At 42.0% G+C, this 21,046-nt stretch overlaps 1 protein-coding gene across 9 annotated transcripts in view; it reads right to left on the bottom strand.

The window, feature by feature from the left end:
* The window catches only part of ppp3cca (protein phosphatase 3, catalytic subunit, gamma isozyme, a), an 80,924-nt gene that overhangs the window by 50,875 nt on the left and 9,003 nt on the right, over positions 1–21,046 (bottom strand). For all 9 annotated transcript variants that reach the window (XR_016496651.1, XM_021606375.3, XM_021606377.3 and 6 more), the window contains exons 2-3: positions 3,849–4,046; positions 449–573 (exon numbers count right to left, since the gene is read on the bottom strand). Coding sequence is in view for 8 of the 9 variants with exons in the window: in XM_021606375.3 (XP_021462050.1) it covers positions 449–573; positions 3,849–4,046 (323 nt within the window). In the remaining variant the exon portion in view is untranslated. The remainder of the gene's footprint in view (positions 1–448; positions 574–3,848; positions 4,047–21,046) is intronic.

The raw sequence follows: 21,046 nt of genomic DNA, 5'->3' as shown, positions 1-21,046 counted from the left end.
ACACAACGTGCCATTGGAACACAGGAGTGATGGTTGCTGATAATGGGCCTCTGTACGCCTACGTAGATATTCCATTAAAAGCCATTTCCAGCCACAATAGTCATTTACAACATCAAAAATGTCTACTGTATTTCTGATCAATTTGATGTTATTTTAAATGGACCAAAAACAAGGAATTTTTTAAGTGACCCCAAACTTTTGAACGGTAGTGTACCGCTTTGCTTGCCTTCAAACACAACACAGGGGATTTCCTCCTGCAGCAGGATCTAAATAAGGCCAATCATAGTTATCCTCTCCTTTTGAGTGCTCTGGAATAGACTCACCAAGCAGTCGCCAAACCTGATCCCCAACTTTTTATTCACTCCTCCGCTTCACCCCAATTCCGATTATCCTTTTTCATTGGCAGACTCAAGGAGAGGGGGAAATTGGGTCAGTAGGGTAGAATCACCTCAATACTGAAGTAGCCTCGGTCTACGTAGTCTCCAAGGAAAAGATAACGTGTGTTGCTGGGCGAGCCTCCCACTTCAAACAGCTTCATTAGGTCAAAGAACTGGCCGTGGACATCTCCACACACTAAGGACAAACAAACAACACTGTTAGGGAAGGAAACAATAGGTAATTATCCTCTAGTACAGGAGAGACATGGTCTGATATGACAATACTTTGATATGCACAAGAGTGAGAGTAATTTCAGAGTTACCCAATTCTGTCTATGACAAAGTAATCTATTCATATACAGCGAAGACATGTAGGCCTATTTGCATGTGATTGAGGCTGTGTGTGAGCACTAGCATGGTGCAGAACAGATATGCTAAGCTGGACCAGGACAGTAAGGACAGCTGTGTGAAACTGGGAGTTCAGTTCAAAGGCATTTGATGACACCCATAACTCAGGCCAGCAAAATGGGTCCACTCCAATACACCTTCTGTCAACAGATACAGTTAACAGTTGTGTGGTACCATGGCATAGTGCCCAGGCACGTGCTGTGTTTACTCTGGGCCCGGTTGGGCACTATTCCATGGCACTGTGTGAATGTCTGTCTGCTGGGTGCCAGAGAAAGAGTTGTGCATGTACTATCCTCACTCACTCAGCATGTGTGTCGGCCAGAGGGAGCAGGCTAGCCAGCAGCATACCCCCCTGCATCCCAATGCTGGCTTGCTTCTGAAGCTAAGCAGTGTTTGTCCTGGATGGGAGACCAGATGCTGCTAGAAGTGGTGTTGGAGGGCCAGTAGGAGACACCCTTTCCACTGGTAAATGTTTCGTTATCCCAATGCCCCCGAGCAGTGATTGGGGACAATGCCCTGTGTAGGGTGGCGTCTTTCGGATGGGACGTTAAACGGGTGTCCTGACTCTCTGTGGTCACTAAATGTCCCATGGCACTTATCGTAAGAGTAGGGGTGTTTACCCCGCTGTCCTGGCTAAATTCCCAATCTGGCCCTCATACCATCCCGGTCACCTAATCATCCCCCCGGTAACTATTCCCTAGGTCATTGCTGTAGATGAGCATGTGTTCCCAGTCAACTCACCTGGTAAAATAAAAAAAATAAAAAACCCTGATGAAACCAGTCTAATCCCTGCGTTATCACCATTCTATTTCACTTGTGCAGTAAAACAATGGAGAGATCAGGCTGGTTTCACCAGCCGAGGAGAGTTTCAAGTTTTATGAGTCGTATGTACGGTATACACATGGTATACACTGTCCAATGAAATGCTTACTTGCGGGGTTCCTTCTCAACAATGAAACAATAAGAAATAATAAAAGGATAGTACGAACATAAAGTAAAAGCCTCAGTAGAATAGAATACAGTTGAAGTCGGAAGTGTACATACATCTTTGCCAAATACATTTAAAAACTCTGTTTTTCACAATTCCTGACATTTAATCCAAGTAAAAATTCCCTGTCTTAGGTCAGTTAGGATCACCACTTTATTTTAATAATGTGAAATGTCAGAATAATAGGAGAGAGAGTGATGTCATATTTTATTTATTTCATCACATTCCCAGTGGGTCAAAAGCTTACATACACTCAATTAGTATTTGGTAGCATTGCCTTTAAATTGTTTAACATGGGGTCAAACGTTTCAGGTAGCCTTCTACAAGCTTCCCACAATAAGTTGGGTGAATTTTGGCCTATTCCTCCTGACAGAGCTGGTGTAACTGAGTCAGGTTTGCAGGCTTCCTTGCTCACACACGCTTTTTCAGTTCTGAGGTCAGGGTTTTGTGATGGCCACTCCAATACCTTGACTTTGTTGTCCTTAAGCCATTTTGACACAACTTTGGAAGTATGTTTGGGGTCATTGTCCATTTGAAAGACCCATTTGAGACCAAGCTTTAACTTCCTGACCGATGTCTTGAGATGTTGCTTCAATATATCCACATAATTTCCCTCCTCATCTAGTTTGTGAAGTGCACCAGTCCCTCCTGCAGCAAAGCACCCCCTCATGATGCTACCACCCCTGTGCTTCACGGTTGGGGTGGTGTTCTTCGGCTTGCAAGCCTCACCCTATTTCCTCCAAACATAACGATGGTCATTATGGCCAAACAGTTCTATTTTTGTTTCATCAGACCAGAGGACATTTATCCAAAAAGTACGATCTTTGTCCCCATGTGCAGTGGCAATTCGTAGTCTGGCTTTTTTATGGCGGTTTTGGAGCAGTGGCTTCTTCCTTGCTAAGCGGCCTTTCAGGTTGTCGATATAGGACACGTTTACTGTGGATATTGATACTTTTGTACCCGTTTCCTCCAGCATATTCACAAGGTACTTTGCCATTGTTCTGGGATTGATTTGCACTTTTCGCACCAAAGTACGTTCATCTCTAGGAGGCAGAACGCGTCTCCTTCCTGAGCGGTGTGACGGCTGCGTGGTCCCATGATGTTTATACTTGCGTAATATTGTTTGTACAGATGAACGTGATAACTTCAGGCATTTGGAAATTGCTCCCAAGGATGAACCAGACTTGTGGAGGTCTACAACTGTTTTCTGAGGTCTTGGCTGATTTCTTTAGATTTTCCCACAATGTCAAGCAAAGAGGCACTGAATTGGAAGGTAGGCCTTGAAATACATCCATAGGTACACCTCCAATTGACTCAAATTATGCCAATTAGCCTATCAGAAGCTTCTAAAGCCATGACATAATTTTCTGGAATCGTCCAAGCTTTTTAAAGGCACAGTCAACTTAGTGTATGTAAACTTCTGACCCACTGGGTAAAAGTGACAATCTGTCTGCAAACAATTGTTGGAAAAATGACTTGCCAAAACTATAGTTTTTTTGAGTGGTTGAAAAACGAGTTTTAATGACTCCAACCTAAGTGTATGTAAACTTGACTTCAACTGTACATTTTTGTGCGTAAGTGTAATACAGGAAGGCACAATTTATAGTCCAATATTTACATGTCTTTTGGGGAAGGGGAAATTGGGGTAATTATTTAAGTTGTGCAGTATTTAGCAATCATAAGTCTGGTTGCAGCAGTTGATGTGTGTAGCATGAAAGAGTGTGTGTGTGTGCTAACGTGTGGAGAATCAGATCAGGTGGTCAGTCCAGTTCAAGTGTTCAGCAGTCGTATGGCTTGTAGATCAAAACTGTCTCTGAGCCTGTTGGTATCAGACCTCATGCTTCAATAAAATGTGCAATAAATATGCAATAAAATGCAAATTACTTAAAAATCATACAATGTGATTTTCTGGATTTTTGTTTTAGATGCCGTCTCTACAGTGTACCTATGATAAAAATTACAGACCTCTACATGCTTTGTAAGTAGGAAAACCTGCAAAAATCGGCAGTGTATCAAATACTTGTTCTCCCCACTGTATGTCTCAAACTGACTAATAAAGTACTATTTTCCCTTACCTGTGATGGGTGCCTCTACCTCCAGCATGCATTTCTCCTGTCTCAGGATGTTGGCGCCGTCGTTGATGACCCGGAGGGCCACCTCTTCCTCCAGCCGGCCCTCCTTCACTAGGTGGGTGCGGAGCGTCTCTGCGTTGGGCTTGCCATCCTCAAACAGCTCCTTCATAGAGAGACGCTGCTGGGGAGGGTATGGAACAGCTTGACAGGGGAAAAGACGGTAAACAATACAATATTAAGGATGTGTCCCAAAAAAAGTACCCTTTTCATATTTAGTGCACTACTTTTGAGCAGGGCTTTGGTACAACCTAGGTCCACTGGGTCCCACCCACAGACATTTGTCTTGCATTTAGCTTTAATACCTCCATGAGTCAGTCAGAGTGCAGTGATCTACAATGCATTATGTCTGACAGTGTTCTACAGATTGCTAATGTGTGCTGGCAAACCACATACTATCTAAACTCAGCAAAAAAAGAAACATCCCTTTTTCAGGAATCTGTCTTTCAAAGATAATTTGTAAAAATCCAAATAACTAAACAGCTCTTCATTGTAAAATGGTTTAAACACTGTTTCCCATGCTTGTTCAATGAACCATAAACAATTAATGAACATGCACCTGTTGAACGGTCGTTAAGACACTAACAGCTTACAGACGGTACGCAATTAAGGTCACCGTTATGAAAACTAAGGACACTGAAGAGGCCTTTCTACTGACTCTGAAAAACACCAGAAGAAAGATGCCCAGGGTCCTTGCTCATCTGCGGGAATGTGCCTTAGGCATGCTGCATGAAGGCATGAGGACTGCAGATGTGGCCAGACCAATAAATTGCAATGTCCATACTGTGAGACACCTAAGACAGCGCTACAGAGAGACAGGAGGGACAGCTGATTGTCCTCGCAGTAGCAGACCACGTGTAACAACCCCTGCACGAGATCAGTAGAGCCGAACATCACACCTGCGGGACAGGTACAGGATGGCAACAACAACTGCCTGAGTTACACCAGGAACGCATATTCTCTCCATCAGTGCTCAGACTATCCGCAATAGCCTGAGAGAGGCTTGACTGAGGGCTTGTAGTCCTGTTGTAAGGCAGGTCCTCACCAGACATCACCAGCAACAACGGGACTACGGGCACAAACCCACCGTTACTGGATCAGACAGGACTGGCAAAAAGTGCTCTTCACTGACGAGTCGCGGTTTCGTCTCACCAGGGGTGATGGTCGGATTCACGTTTATCGCCGAAGGAATGAGCATTACACCGAGGCCTGTACTCTGGAGCGGGATCGATTTGGAGGTAGAGGGTCTGTCATGGTCTGGGGCGGTGTATCACAGCATCATCGGACTGAGCTTGTGGTCATTGCAGGCAATTTCAATGCTGTGCGTTGAAGTGAAGACATCCCCCTCCTCCTTTGACCCCCTTTTGTTCAGGGACACATTTTTTCCATTTCTTTTAGTCACATGTCTGTGGAACTTGTTCAGTTTATGTCTCAGTTGTAGATTCTTGTTATGTTCATACAAATAATTACACGTTAAGTTTTCTGAAAATAAACGCAGTTGACAGTGAGAGGACATTGCTTTTTTTGCCGAGTTTACACACATACATTGACACAAATTCGCCTAGAGAGCCCACATCTTAGGCAATAAAACAATAACCCATCAAGTAGTAATTTAAGACAAACTGATGGAAAACCTTTCCCATCTGCATCCAGTGTCTACCCCAGCCATTATTAGATTATATGGCAGCAGGCAGCTGTATCCCGTGGTAGGCTTGTCAGTCAGTGTCAAATTGCACACCTGGCCGGGCGGTAATCTGTTCTCCAGTCCCACAATCCTTTGCAGAGTGCAAAAGGTTGCGATCGTGTAAAACCCTTTATTGTTTTAGATACTGGACTCTCAGCTGTCAAAAAAATTAAGAAATAAATGTTCATCTTTTGTTTAAAAAAAAACTAGGGTAAATTGTAGTGATGAGGAAAAAAATACACCATTACATCACAATATTATATAGATACTTTGACTATCGATAGCATTAGCTAGTGCTAGTCGACTGTACCTGCACCAATACACCGTTTTTTTCATCCTATAGCTTGTTCTCTTTAAATAGTGAGCCAACATGTATTCAGCACTTATTTCCATGACTGATCAAAACTCGTTTTAATTATGCCTCTCTCGTGTCTCGGCAGCTGACATACACAGAGTACACAAAACATTAAGAGCACCTGTTCTTTCCATGACAGAATGACCAGGTGAATGCTATGATACCTTATTCATGTCACTTGTTAAATCCACTTTAAATCAGTGTCGATTAAGGGGAGGAGAAAGGTTTAAGGGATGATTTTTAAGCTTCGAGACAATTGGGACATGGATGCAAGCCTATGTGTGCCATTCAGAAGGTGAATGGGGAAGACAAAAGATTTAAGTGCCTTTGAACGGGGATGGTAGTTGTTTTTTTCACACTCAACAGTTTCCCATGGTCCACCACCCAAAGTACATCCATCCAACTTGACAACTGTGGGAAGCATTAGAGTCAAAATGGGCCAGCATCCCTGTGGAACGCTTTCGACATCTTGTAGAGTCCATGCCCCGACGAATTGCAATACATATTGCATTGCCACCTAAGTATGATAATATCATGATAATATCGAATTGTGAAGTCCCTGGCAATTCCCAGCCCTGCTAAATTGTGTAGCAACTAGAGGTTGACCAATTATGATTTTTCAACGCCGATCCCGATTATTGGAGGACCAAAAAAGCCGACACCGATTAAAATCGGCCGATTTTTAAAAAACATTTATTTGTAATAATGACAATTACAACACTTATTTTAACTTAATATAATACATCATTAAAATCAATTTAGCCTCAAGTAAATAATGAAACATGTTCAATTTGGTTTAAATAATGCAAAAACAAAATGTTGGAGAAGAACGTAAAAGTGCAATATGTGCTATGTAAGAAAGCTAACGTTTCAGTTCCTTGCTCAAAACATATGAAAGCTGGTGGTTCCTTTTAACATGAGTCTTCAATATTCCGAGGTAAGACGTTTTAGGTTGTAGTTACTATAGGAATTATAGGACTATTTCCCTTTATACCATTTGTATTTCATTAACCTTTGACTATTGGATGTTCTTATAGGCACTTTAGTATTGCCAGTGTAACAGTATAGCTTCCGTCCCTGTAGTTAGCGCGCGCTAACTAGCTAGCCATTTCACTTTAGTTACACCAGCCTCATCTCGGGAGTTGATAGGCTTGAAGTCATAAACAGCGCAATGCTTGACGCACAAGGAAGAGCTGCTGGCAAAACGCACAAAAGTGCTCTTTGAATGAATGTTTACGCGCCTGATTCTGCCTACCACCACTAAGTCAGATACTTGTATGCTCAGTCAGATTATATGCAACGTAGGACACGCTAGATAATATCTAGTAATATCATCAACCATGTGTAGTTAACTAGTAGTTATGATTGATTGTTTTTATAAGATAAGTTTAATGCTAGCTAGCAACTTACCTTGGCTTACTGCATTCGCGTAACAGGCAGTCTCCTTGTGGAGTGCAACGAGAGAGAGGCAAGTCGTTATTGCGTTGGACTAGTTAACTGTAAGGTTGCAAGATTGGATCCTCCGAGCTGACAATGTGAAAATCTGTCGTTCTGCCCCTGAACAAGGCAGTAAACCCACTGTTCCTAGGCCGTCATTGAAAATAAGAAAGTGCTCTTAACTGACTTGCCTAGTTAAATAAAAGGTATAGAAAAAATATAGAAAAAAATAAATCATTTAAAATTGGCAAATCGGCACCCAAAAATACCGATTTCCGATTGTTATGAAAACTTGAAGTTGGCCCTAATTTAAATCGGCCATTCCGATTAAATCGGTCGACCTCTAGTAGCAACACCTGCAAGCAATTAGAAAAGATTATGACAATGATGCTGCTTTTAGGTGTAGACTATACTACTACTACACATATGGAACTTGGAAGTGGGTCGGCAGTTGGAATACAGGAAGCAACCATCTCCATTCCTTAAAACAGAAAAGCTGTGTGTTTTCATTTTAGAATTCAACAGCCAGCCACCCAGACAGACAGGGTCGTGATAAGGCTTTTACCACATATTTGTGCCCAGGCTATTATTTCCAGTGTGGCAGGTACTGTAGGTAGGGCCTAACATTCCCTTCGTCCTGGTTGTTACATTGGTAGCAGGTCAATTGACCTCAAAGCTTTCATAGAGCCACAGTCTCTTCATCTAACCTACTACTAGCACAGGGGAGTAAAGACTAGAGACACTGGTCTTCTTTAGAAAACAATGACCAAATCAGACACATCGAATCAATCTTAGATCTTCTGTCTCTCAACTCTAGCCTGCAGGTGAATGGAAATATTGTATTGCTGTCCCACCTAGTATGACAAAGCATGAGCATACAATGCATCAACAATGAGCTTAACAGGGCTCTAGACTAACTTTTTCCAACAAAGGTTTTCAGTTGATGGCACCAGCACATGATAGGGTCGCACCAATTTTTCACCGCTGCAAGGTGATTAGCGAAATGCTTGTGCTTCTAGTTCTGACCACGCAGTAACATCTAACAAGTAATCTAACAATTTCACAACAACTACCTTATACACAAAAGTGTAAAGGAATGAATAAGAATATGTACATACACATTTATGGATGAGCGATGGCCGAACGGCATAGGCAAGATGCAGTAGATGGTATAGAGTACAGTATATACATATGAGATGAGTAATGTAGGGTATGTAGACATTATATAAAGTGCCATTGTTTAAAGTGACTAGTGATACATTTATTACATCCAATTTTTAATTATTAAAGTGGCAAGAGATTTGAGTCAGTAAGTTTGGCAGCAGCCACTCAATGTTAGTGACGGCTGTTTAACAGTCTGATGGCCTTGAGATAGAAGCTGTTTTTCAGTCTCTCGGTCCCAGCTTTGATGCACTTGTACTGACATCGCCTTCTGGACGATAGCAGGATGAACAGGCAGTGGCTCGGGTGGTTGTTGTCCTTGATTATCTTTTTGGCCTTCCTGTGACATCGGGTGGTGTAGGTGTCCTGGGGGCAGGTAGTTTACCCCCGGTGATGCGTTGTGCAGACCTCACTACCCTCTGGAAAGCCTTACGGTTATGGGAGGAGCAGTTGCCGTACCAGGCGGTGATACAGCCCGACAAGATGCTCTCAATTGTGCATCTGTAAAAGTTTGTGAGTGTTTTTGGTGACAAGCCAAATTTCTTCAGCCTCCTGAGGTTGAAGATGCGCTGCTGAGCCTTCTTCACCACATTGCGTCTGTGTGGGTGGACCATTTCAGTTTGTCCGTGATGTGTACGCCGGGGAACTTAAAACGTTCCACCTTCTCCACTACTGTCCCGTTGATGTGGATAGGGGGGTGCTCCCTCTTCTGTTTCCTGAAGTCCACGATCATCTCCTTTGTTTTGTTGATGTTGAGTGTGAGGTTATTTTCCTGACACCACACTCCGGGGGCCCTCACCTCCTCCCTGTAGGCAGTCTCTTCGTTGTTGGTAATCAAGCCTACCACTGTAGTGTCTTCTGCAAACTTGATGATTGAGTTGGAGGCGTGCATGGCCACGCAGTCATGGGTGAACAGGGAGTACAGGAGAGGGCTGAGAACGCACCCTTGTGGGGCCCCAGTGTTGAGGATCAGCGGGGTGGAGACCAGACACCTGTGTCCCATAATGTGCCTGCATTCCATACAGAACCAGGCTAATAACGACAAGCCATATTTTAAATTAGCATGCCCTTGCAGGGCTTGACATTCAGGTAAATTTGCCAGTGGCAACCCAGGCCAGTGCCAACTGAAAGCTATTGCCCCGAATGAAAAATATATATATATATACTGCCCCGGAAAGTTTGCAGCATTTAAGTGTATGTTTAATTTGTGGGCTGAGCAAGTACCCTGTAATGTCTTACCCTCCATAAACACAATTACATTTTAACTTGACAATATCATATTTACAATTGATTGTTTGGCAGGAAAAATAAATTGATTGCGCAATCTCAAAAAAGGAGGTTCTTGTTAGCGATTTTGAACAGTCACTCTACAGTTGTAGGGCCCTATAAAATAAGTTTGATAGTTTGGTAAATTTTGTTGTATTTTTCTCCAGATCTCAGAGTTTTATCAGGTTTTTGCTCTCAAAATAATTCATAAAATAGTCCACAACTATGTCGAAACCAGATCAGGAGACCACTTTTGAGGTCTGGTAATAATCCCCCTTCAGAAATGTGGAGGGTGTAGTTGCTCTGTAATTTAATTGCACGCATAGCAATAGACTTGTGTTTGGCTAGCAGTGTTCTTGTACTGTACAATGTACAGTGTAGACTAGAGGTCGACAGATTAATTAGGGGCGATTTCAAGTTTTCATAACAATCTGTAATCTGCATTTTTGTGGCCGATTACATTGCACTCCACGAGGAGACTGCGTGGCAGGCTGACTACCTGTTACGCGAGCGCAGCAAGAAGCCAAGGTAAGTTGCTAGCTAGCATTAAACTTATAAAAAACAATCAATCTTAACATAATCACTAGATAAACTAGTAATATCATCAACCATATGTAGTTATCTAGCTTGTCCTGCATTGAATATAATCGATGCGATGCCTGTTCATTTCTCATTGAATCACAGCCTACTTCACCAAACGGGTGATGATTTAACAAGCGCATTCGCGAAATAAGCACTTTCGTTGCACCAATGCGTGCCTAACCATAAACATCAATGCCTTTCATTAAAATCAATACAGATGTACAGTGCCTTGCGAAAGTATTCGGCCCCCTTGAACTTTGAGACCTTTTGCCACATTTCAGGCTTCAAACATAAAGATATAAAACGGTATTTTGTTGTGAAGAATCAACAACAAGTGGGACACAATCATGAAGTGGAACGACATTTATTGGATATTTCAAACTTTTTTAACAAATCAAAAACTGAAAAATTGGGCGTGCAAAATTATTCAGCCCCCTTAAGTTAATACTTTGTAGCGCGACCTTTTGCTGCGATTACAGCTGTAAGTCGCTTGGGGTATGTCTCTATCAGTTTTGCACATCGAGAGACTGAAATTGTTTCCCATTCCTCCTTGCAAAACAGCTCGAGCTCAGTGAGGTTGGATGTGAGCAGTGAGCAGTTTTCAGTTCTTTCCACAGATTCTCGATTGGATTCAGGTCTGGACTTTGACTTGGCCATTCTAACACCTGGATATGTTTATTTTTGAACCATTCCATTGTAGATTTTGCTTTATGTTTTGGATCATTGTCTTGTTGGAAGACAAATCTCCGTCCCAGTCTCAGGTCTTTTGCAGACTCCATCAGGTTCTTCCAGAATGGTCCTGTATTTGGCTCCATCCATCTTCCCATCAATTTTAACCATCTTCCCTGTCCCTGCTGAAGAAAAGCAGGCCCAAACCATGATGCTGCCACCACCATGTTTGACAGTGGGGATGGTGTGTTCAGGGTGATGAGCTGTGTTGCTTTTACGCCAAACATAACGTTTTGCATTGTTGCCAAAAAGTTCAATTTTGGTTTCATCTGACCAGAGCACCTTCTTCCACATGTTTGGTGTGTCTCCCAGGTGGCTTGTGGCAAACTTTAAACAACACTTTTTATGGATATCTTTAAGAAATGGCTTTCTTCTTGCCACTCTTCCATAAAGGCCAGATTTGTGCAATATACGACTGATTGTTGTCCTATGGACAGAGTCTCCCACCTCAGCTGTAGATCTCTGCAGTTCATCCAGAGTGATCATGGGCCTCTTGGCTGCATCTCTGATCAGTCTTCTCCTTGTATGAGCTGAAAGTTTAGAGGGACGGCCAGGTCTTGGTAGATTTGCAGTGGTCTGATACTCCTTCCATTTCAATATTATCGCTTGCACAGTGCTCCTTGGGATGTTTAAAGCTTGGGAAATCTTTTTGTATCGAAATACGGCTTTTAACTTCTTCACAACAGTATCTCGGACCTGCCTGGTGTGTTCCTTGTTCTTCATGATGCTCTCTGCGCTTTTGACGGACCTCTGAGACTATCACAGTGCAGGTGCATTTATACGGAGACTTGATTACACACAGGTGGATTGTATTTATCATCATTAGTCATTTAGGTCAACATTGGATCATTCAGAGATCCTCACTGAACTTCTGGAGAGAGTTTGCTGCACTGAAAGTAAAGGGGCTGAATAATTTTGCATGGCCAATTCTTCAGTTTTTGATTTGTTAAAAAAGCTTGAAATATCCAATAAATGTCGTTCCACTTCATGATTGTGTCCCACTTGTTGTTGATTCTTCACAAAAAAATACAGTTTTATATCTTTATGTTTGAAGCCTGAAATGTGGCAAAAGGTCGCAAAGTTCAAGGGGGCCGAATACTTTCGCAAGGCACTGTATATATTTTTAAACCTGCATATTTAGCTAATATTGCCTGCTAACATGAATTTATTTTAACTAGGTAAATTGTGTCACTTCTCTTGCGTTCCGTGCAAGCAGTCAAGGTATATGCATATGCAGCCGTTTGGGCCGCCTGGCTCGTTGCGAACTGTGTGAAGACCATTTACTTCTAACAAAGACGTAATTAATTTGCCAGAATTGTACATAATTATGACATAACATTGAAGGTTGTGCAATGTAACGGCAATATTTGGACGTTTTGTTTTTGAAAATATAGTTTCCGGATTTGACCATATTAATGACCTAAGGCTTGTATTTCTGTGTGTTATTATGTTATAATTGGTCTATGATTTGATAGAGCAGTCGGACTGAGCGGTGGTAAGCAGCAGCAGGCTCGTAAGCATTCATTCAAACAGCACTATTGTGCGTTAGCCAACAGCTCTTCGCTGTGCTTCAAGCATTGAGCTATCAACTCCCGAGATTAGGCTGGTGTAACCGATGTGAAATGGCTAGCTAGTTAGCCGGGTGCGCGCTGATAGCGTTTCAATCGTTGACGTCACTCGCTCTGAGACCTTGAAGTAGTTGTTCCCCTTGCTCTGCAAGGGCCGCAGCTTTTGTGGAGCGATGGGTAACGATGCTTCGAGGGTGGCTGTTGTCGATGTGTTCCTGGTTCGAGCCCAGGTAGGGGAGAAGAGAGGCACGGAAGCTATACTGTTACACTGGCAATACTATAGTGCCTATAAGAACATCCAGCAGTCAAAAGGTTAATGAAATACAAATGGTATAGAGGGAAATAGTCCTATAATTCCTATAATAACTACAACCTAAAACTCTTCCCTGGGAATATTAAAGACTCTTGTTAAAAGGAACCACCAGCTTTCATATGTTCTCATGTTCTGAGCGAGGAACTTGAACGTTTTTTACATGGCACATATTGCACTTCTACTTCAACACTTAGTTTTTGCATTATTCAAACCAAATTAAACATCTTTCATTATTTATTTGAGGCTAAATTGACTTTGATGTATTATATGAAGTTAAAATAAGTGTTCATTCAGTATTGTTGTAATTGTCATTACAAATAAATACATTATTTATTTACTTATAAAAAATATATATATATATATATTTTTTTTTTTAAATCGGCAGATTAATCGGTATCGGCTTTTATTGATCCTCCAATAATCAGAGTTGAAAAATCATAAATCGGTCGACCTCTAGTGTAGACTACATGCGATGGCAGAGTTTGATAAACAAATGCCCAGCGATTGATACAAATCATCATGGTATCATTCTGCCAGGTACCCCTACTTTTTAGAAAACATTTAATTGGGAAGGTTTTTTGGAAAAGCCTTTAGAAATTTGAATTCAAACAGCGCATGATGACAATTGCACATCGCAAAGATTCAACCAAGACTTCGGACCAAACTTCTTTAATAAGCTACCTGGTCTGCATACAAATTGAGGCATACACATTGCAGTTTCAATAAATCTTGATAATAAAATAAAGCTAATTGTGAATCAAAAACTAACGTGACCAGCAACAAAATGTACATCACTGGCAACCAATAAAAAATTGATGTTGCACTGCCAAGTTAAAGGGACACAGCTTTGAACCCTGCTTAACACACTTAATATAAACTGGAACCAGCCACGTTGGGTGCGTGAGCATTGCAAAATAAATGTACACATGGGCATTTCCGTCAAAGGACCCATGAGCATAAACATGTAAAGTTCATAGGGGCATATACAAATTGGGTGTCAAACTAAAGCGAAGAGTCTATATTTTGGGAGAATGAAAGCATGGATACATTTTTCAACCATTTTCCAGCTTAAAAAATAGGCATAAGTAAAGGCTTTGGTTTCTGGATAAACAGATGGAAAAGGGATCTTTGAAAACATTTACCAGAAAATGTCTTAACTTCTTTGGGATAGGGGGCGGTATTTTGACGTCTGGATGAAAAGCGTGCCCAAAGTAAACTGCCTGCTACTCAGGCCCAGAAGTTAGGATATGCATATAATTGGTAGATTTGGATAGAAAACACTCTAAAGTTTCTAAAAACTGTTGAAATGTCAGGAGTATAAACAGAACTTAATTGGCAGGCGATACTCAGAGGAGAAAGCATCCAGGAAAATAAAATACAATTTTGATCACGGTTTTCTACTGGTTTCCTATAGGAAACTAGATGTGGCATTTGGTTGCAGTTTCTATTGCTTCCACTAGATGTCAGTCTTTAGAAATTGGTTGATGTTTTTCCTTTGAGAAATGAAGAAGCAGAACGAGTAGAGCCAAGTGTACTCTTTTGTTTGGTGAGCGCTCCAGGTTTCACGCGCTCCAGGTCTCACGCTCTCAACGTTGATTTTATCCTCTATTGAACACTTTTTTCCATCTTAAATGTAATAGATTATTTACGTTTTAGGATACCTAAAGACGGATTAGGAAAGTTGTTTGAAATGTTTGGACAAAGTTTACAGGTAACTTATTAGATCTTTTGTAGTCATGTTGGGCGAGTTGGAACCGGTGTTTTTCTGAATCAAACACGCCAAATAAATTGACATTTTGGGGATATAAACTTTTTTTTAATCGAACAAAAAGGACCATTTGTGATGTTTCTGGGACATATTGGAGTGCCAACAGAAGAAGATCTTCAAAGGTAAGGCATGAATTATATAGTTATTTCTGACTTTCGTGTCGCACCTGCTTGGTTGAAATATGATTTCATGTGTGTGTATGATGGGGTGCTGTCCTCAGATAATCTCATTGTTTGCTTTCGCCGTAAAGCCTGTTTGAAATCTGACACGTGGCTGGATTAACAAGAAGTTAGGCTTTATTTTTGTGTAATGCACTTGTGATTTTATGAAAGTTAAATATTTATAATATTTGAATTTGGCGTTTTGCCATTTCACCGGATGTTGTCAAATCGATCCCGCTAACGGGATTTGATCCCTATGAAGTTTTAAAAAGGTATCAGAAATACACCAAAACACAATGTTGACAGAATGAACCCTGCGAGCTAATAACACTTATATTTCGTTTTGGATACATTGTTTACCTTCAGTAAGTTTAAGAAATATTTCAATGTAATTCAATTACCAAAAACCCACAAGATATTTTCTAATTTATCTCCCTCATGAGGGAGAATAATGAAAGTTCACAGAAGTAACAAGTAACGGTAGAGCTACCAAATGGTGATTTTACTGATAATAATACATAAACAAGTGATAAATGTGCAATTCCGTTACCAATTACCAAAAATCAGTCATGGAATTAATGCAACTGAATTGGCTACAATGGGAAATAATAAGTCATAAACCACAGTTTGGTCACCAACTACTGGCCTCCATTCCAGTGGCATACTGTTACAGTGCAGTCAGAAAGTATTCAGACCCCTTGACTTTTTACACATTTTAAATTTGATTAAATTATTTTCCATACAGCATGCTGTTGCCACTACCGTGCTTCACTGTAGGGATGGTGCCAGGTTTCCGCCAGACGTGACAGTTGGTATTCAGGCCAAAGTGTTCGATCTTGGTTTCATCAGAGCCGAGAATCTGGTTTCTCATGGTCTGAGAGTCCTTTAAGTGCCTTTTAGCAAACTCCAAGCGGGCTCTCATGTGCCTTTTACTGAGGAGTTGCTTCCGTCTGGCCACTCTACCATAAAGGCCTGATTGGTGGAGTGCTGCAGAGATGGCTGTCGTTCTGAAAGGTTCTCCCACCTCCACAAGAGAAACTCTGGAGCTCTGTTAGAGTGACCATCAGGTTCTTGGTCACCTCCCTGACCAAGACCCTTCTCCCCCTGATTCCTCAGTTTGGTCAGGCGGACAGCTCTGGAAAGATTCTTGGTGTTTCCGAACCTCTTCCATTTAAGAATGATGGAGGCCACTGGGTTCTTGGGGACCTTCAATGCTGCAGACATTTTTTGGTAACCTTCCCCAGATCTGTGCCTGTACACAATCCTGTCTCAGAAATATACAGACAATTCATTCGACCTCATGGCTTCGTTTTTGTTCTGACATGGACTGTCAACTGTGGAACCTTATATAGACAAGTGTGTGCCTTTCCAAATCATGTCCAATCAATTGAAATTACCACAGGTGGACTCCAATCGAGTTGTAGAAACATCAAGGATTTTCAATGGAAACAGGATGCACCTGAACTGAATTTCAAGTCTCATAGCAAAGGGTCTGAATACTTACGTAAATAAGGTATTTCTCTATTTAAAAAATATATAATACATTTGAAAAAATATAAATAAAAACTTTTCGCTTTGTTAGTATGAGGTATTGTCTGTAGATTGTGGAAACGTTTTTATTTAAACCATTTTAGAATAAGGCTGTAATGTGAAAAAAGTCAAGGGGTCTGAATACTTTCCAAATGCACTGTATTTTCAACTCATATCTGTTTTCTTTGTCTTTCTGTTGTCTGGTAGTCAAACCAAGAGTGTTAAAACAGTCTTGAGTATGGACAACCCCCCTCTCTCTCCAGTTAATGCCACCTCTCCCAGCTCTTTCTGACACCTACCCATGAAGCCCCTCGCTTTCCATTTACTGTAACCAGCATCCTCACCCACTGAGCACTGACCAACACCGTATGTCCATGGACGTCCATGAAATCTGGTCAGTCCACCCTGGCCTTGATAATGTCCACAGACGGACCACACCAAATCTGAACCTATCATAGTTGTATGTTTGGATAATACAGTACTCTACAGTGACTAGAGAACAGTGAAGTACTGTACAGTGAGTAGAGCACAGTAGAGTACATTCTAATACAATAACACAGTACAATACAGCACAGAAAAGTAAGGTATATTGTACTGTACTCAACTACACTGAACTCTACCATACTCTGCTTTGGTGTGCTGTATTGTACTGCACTTTTTTCTACTGGGCTGTCCAAACTTGTGAAACATGAGGAGATATGCATATGCATTTCTGTGTTGTATAGTTCAGGGACCCATAATGTAATTCCTTTATCTTAATTCTGTTTCCGGGTGTAAATCCACTTCCCTTCAATAACCAAAAGAGATTTTTTTCAAACTCAAGGTGCCATGTCATTGTTGACACATTCTTTCTGCAGACAATTTTTTAATTTTTTATTATTATTATTTACCATAATTCCGTTACCAAAGTTGGTATCTGCACAGTTCTTGCACTAAATACGTTTTAGACTATTTTTCTGTGGAAATTGTTAAAAGTAGTCCTTGTGCATAGTTAAACTTGAAATCAATGATTTTTGTTTGGCATACATTTTAAAGTGAAAAAACCTGAGTCAAAGCTCCCCGAGTGGCGCGTCACTGCAGTACCTGGTTCGAATCCAGGCTGCATCACATTCGGCCGTGATTGGGAGTCCCATAGGGCAGCGCACAATTGACCCTGCGTCGTCTGGGTTTGGCCGACGATGTAAATAAGAATTTGTTCTTAACTGACTTGCCTAGTAAAATAAAGATTACAAAAAAATGTATATAATTTTCTACCGTGGAATTGCCCACATACAGTACATGTTATTCAGTAATTTCATCCAAACTGCTCATGCGCGCTCTACAGGAATCTGCGTAGCCAGGCGGTAAAATAGAAATTGGTTCTTTTTTAGACGATTGATGCCCTGCAAGTCCGGCATCTCCCATCTCATTTTTTTTACTCCTTTTTTGTAATATCCAAATTGGTAGTTACAGTCTTGTCCGTACTGGAGTTGCTGCGATGGGACTCGGGAGAGGAAAGGTCGAGAGCCGTGTCCTCCAAAACACGACTCTGCCAAGCCGCACTGCTTCTTGACACACTGCACACTTAACCTGGAAGTCAGCCGCACCAATGTGTCGGAGGAAACACTACAACTGGCAACCGTGTCAGCGTGCAGGCGCCCAGCTCGCCATTTTAACTTGCGTGCCATGAATGAGTCTGGTGGGGATGGACAAAAATCAAAATGCGTACAATGACACATGCACAGAGACGGTTTGGTCAATGTGTTAGGATCACATACACATTCCAGGCGGGGCCATGTCTGGGGTGTAGGGATGCACATTTCTGTCAACGTTGCTACAGACTGCCTCCACATTTCTATGGTTGGATTTTGGCAAGGCTACTTTGAAGCAAGGCAAGACATTCCTCATTATTTGAAGTAAAGCAAAACGTTCACGTTTCAAACAATTATACTGCATCCAGCTCACATTGTAAAGAGGTGGGTGATACGCTGACAGGCGTATGGTAGGCAGGTATGCAAGCTTTAATTACAAGTTGAGAAATAAGAATAGTAGCTCTTTTAAACCGTGGCCATCAAAAAAGTTTAAACCTATATAGACCGATAATGTATTGTCAGCGTCAAACCGGTTAACTGTGGGTTCATGAACAACTGTCTGCTAAACCACACCCCTGACAATCTGTGCCATTAGATCCATACCACTGTCCAGACTGTTACCTCAGGTGCCTGAGAAGAGGGCACAGGCGGGGTTAAAGTCCGGATCAGGGGCCACTTAGTCTCCACATGGCTCAGGTTGTAGCACCGCACAGAACATCAACAGAGATTCGAGGCCACATGCCGCTCACGAAAGCCACACAAACCAATGGCTGAAATATGAGTGAGCTCTACTGAGCTTTTTTGCGGGTGTGTTTAAATCAGTGTGGCTGCACCTGACTGTCCAGAGGACCAGAGGCAGCCTGATGCATTAGGCTACAGCCTAACCTTACCTACTATCATCAGTCACAGGTTTCCAGGAGGTTGAGGCCAGTCTGGAGAGATGAGGGGTTTGGTTGACTTGTGCAATGCGTCAGCAGCAGAATCAATTGATAATATTACCTGTCGTCTGAGAAGCAGTCTGACACACCGTTTGTCATGCTGAAACAAAATGCCACATCTCTTTACTCCACTGGCATCTTCAACAGGTTTTGGAGCAACAAATCAGTCAAATGCAAGTCCATCCTATTCCCTACATAGTGTACTACCTTTGACCAGAGCCTTGTGGATAGCCTACTATGAGTCCAGCAGCCTCGTTTTGGTGTGCAGCACAGGACAGGTAGGGTGTAGGCTGGCTGTGTGATGAGCTGGCTTGGGATGGGGAATGGGGGAGGGGGATTACTGGCACGGACCTGGCCGGCCTGCAGTGGGATTGCACCAGCAGAACACATAGTGAGCTCCAACTTGGTCAGCCTATGATCAATACAAGCTGTCATGCTCTGACAAGTGTGGTATAAATAAACAGTAAGCGTTCCTGGACCTACAAGGCAGGCAATGAAAGGAACTGTAAGCTGGGTACAAGCGTTAAGAGATTAGGCAAAGCCTCTATTAGCAGGGGATTCGAAGTTCAGACTGTTTATTTAGAAGCCTAGCTAGCTAGCCCCACTGATGGCAAGATCCTGGCTGCAAGGATCCAAGAAAATATGGATGGATGGCAACTCGGTGAGGTGCGAAGGCAAGGCAGGCAGTAGCTAGAATGTGTCAAGGGCTAGGCCTATTGGCCAGTTATTGGGAACAACAACACCATCTCAGTGAAACTGACTTGAGCAAAAGTGCTGGATCACACGTCGCACAGATCAGCCATAGTATTCTAGGGTCACTTGCACATGATCCCAGTCTACAGTGGTGGTGACTAAATCCACTGCAAAATTAGTTGGAGACGAGATTCAAACTGCTATTGGTCAGGAGGACCAAGAGTTTGGAAACAAAATCATAGGTTAGGATAAGCCTAAACTGAGTTTATATACACTACATGACCAAAAGTATGTGGACACCTGCTTGTTTAACATCTCATTCCAAAAATGGGCATTAACATGGATTTGGTACCTCCTTTGCTGCTATAACATCCTCCATCCACTCTTCTGGTAAGGCTTTCCACTCGATGATGGAACATTGATGCGGGAACTTGCTTCCATTCAGTCACAAGAGCATTAGAGAGGTCAGGCACTGATGTTAGGCGATTAGGCCTGGCTCGTAGTCGGCGTTCCAATTCCTCCCAGAGATGTTCGACGGGGTTGAGGTCAGGGCTCTGTGCCGGCCAGTCAAGTTCTTCCACACCGATCTCAACAAACCCTTTCTGTACGGACCTTGCTTTGTGCATTGGGGCATTGTCATCCTGAAACAGGAAATGCCCTTCCAACTGTTGCCACAAAGTTGGAAGCACAGAATTGTCTACAATGTCATTGTATGCTGTAGCGTTAAGATTTCCCTTCACTGGAAATAAGAGGCCTAACCTGGAACATGAAAAACAGCCTCAGACCATAATTTCTCATCCACCAAACTTTACAGTTGGCAGTAGAGGTCGAACGATTTCAAGTTATCATAACGATCGGAAATCGGTATCTTTGGGTGCCTTTTTATTTAACTAGGCAAGTCAGTTAAGAACACATTCTTATTTTCAATGACGGCCTAGGAACGGTGGGTTAACTGCCTTGTTCAGGGGCAGAACGACAGATTTTCACCTTGTCAGCTCGGGGGATCCAATCTTGCAGCCTTACAGTTAACTACTCCAACGCGATAACGACCTGCCTCTCTCTCGTTGCACTCCACAAAGAGACTGCCTGTTACGCAAATGCAGTAAGCCAAGGTAAGTTGCTAGCTAGCATTAAACTTATCTTATAAAAAACAATCAATCATAACTACTAGTTAACTACACATGGTTGATGATATTACTAGATATTATCTAAATCAAATCACATTTTATTTGTCACATACATATGGTTAGCAGATGTTAATGCGAGTGTAGCGAAATGCTTGTGCTTCTAGTTCCGACAATGCAGTAATAACCAACGAGTGATCTAACTAACAATTCCAAAACTACTACTATACACACACACAAGTGTAAAGGGATAAAGAATATGTA

The sequence above is a fragment of the Oncorhynchus mykiss genome, chromosome 6 (genome assembly GCF_057628025.1).
Source record: "Oncorhynchus mykiss isolate SJ-2025 chromosome 6, ASM5762802v1, whole genome shotgun sequence".
NCBI classification, from domain to species: domain Eukaryota; kingdom Metazoa; phylum Chordata; class Actinopteri; order Salmoniformes; family Salmonidae; genus Oncorhynchus; species Oncorhynchus mykiss.
This window is presented reverse-complemented; position numbering and strand designations above follow the sequence as displayed.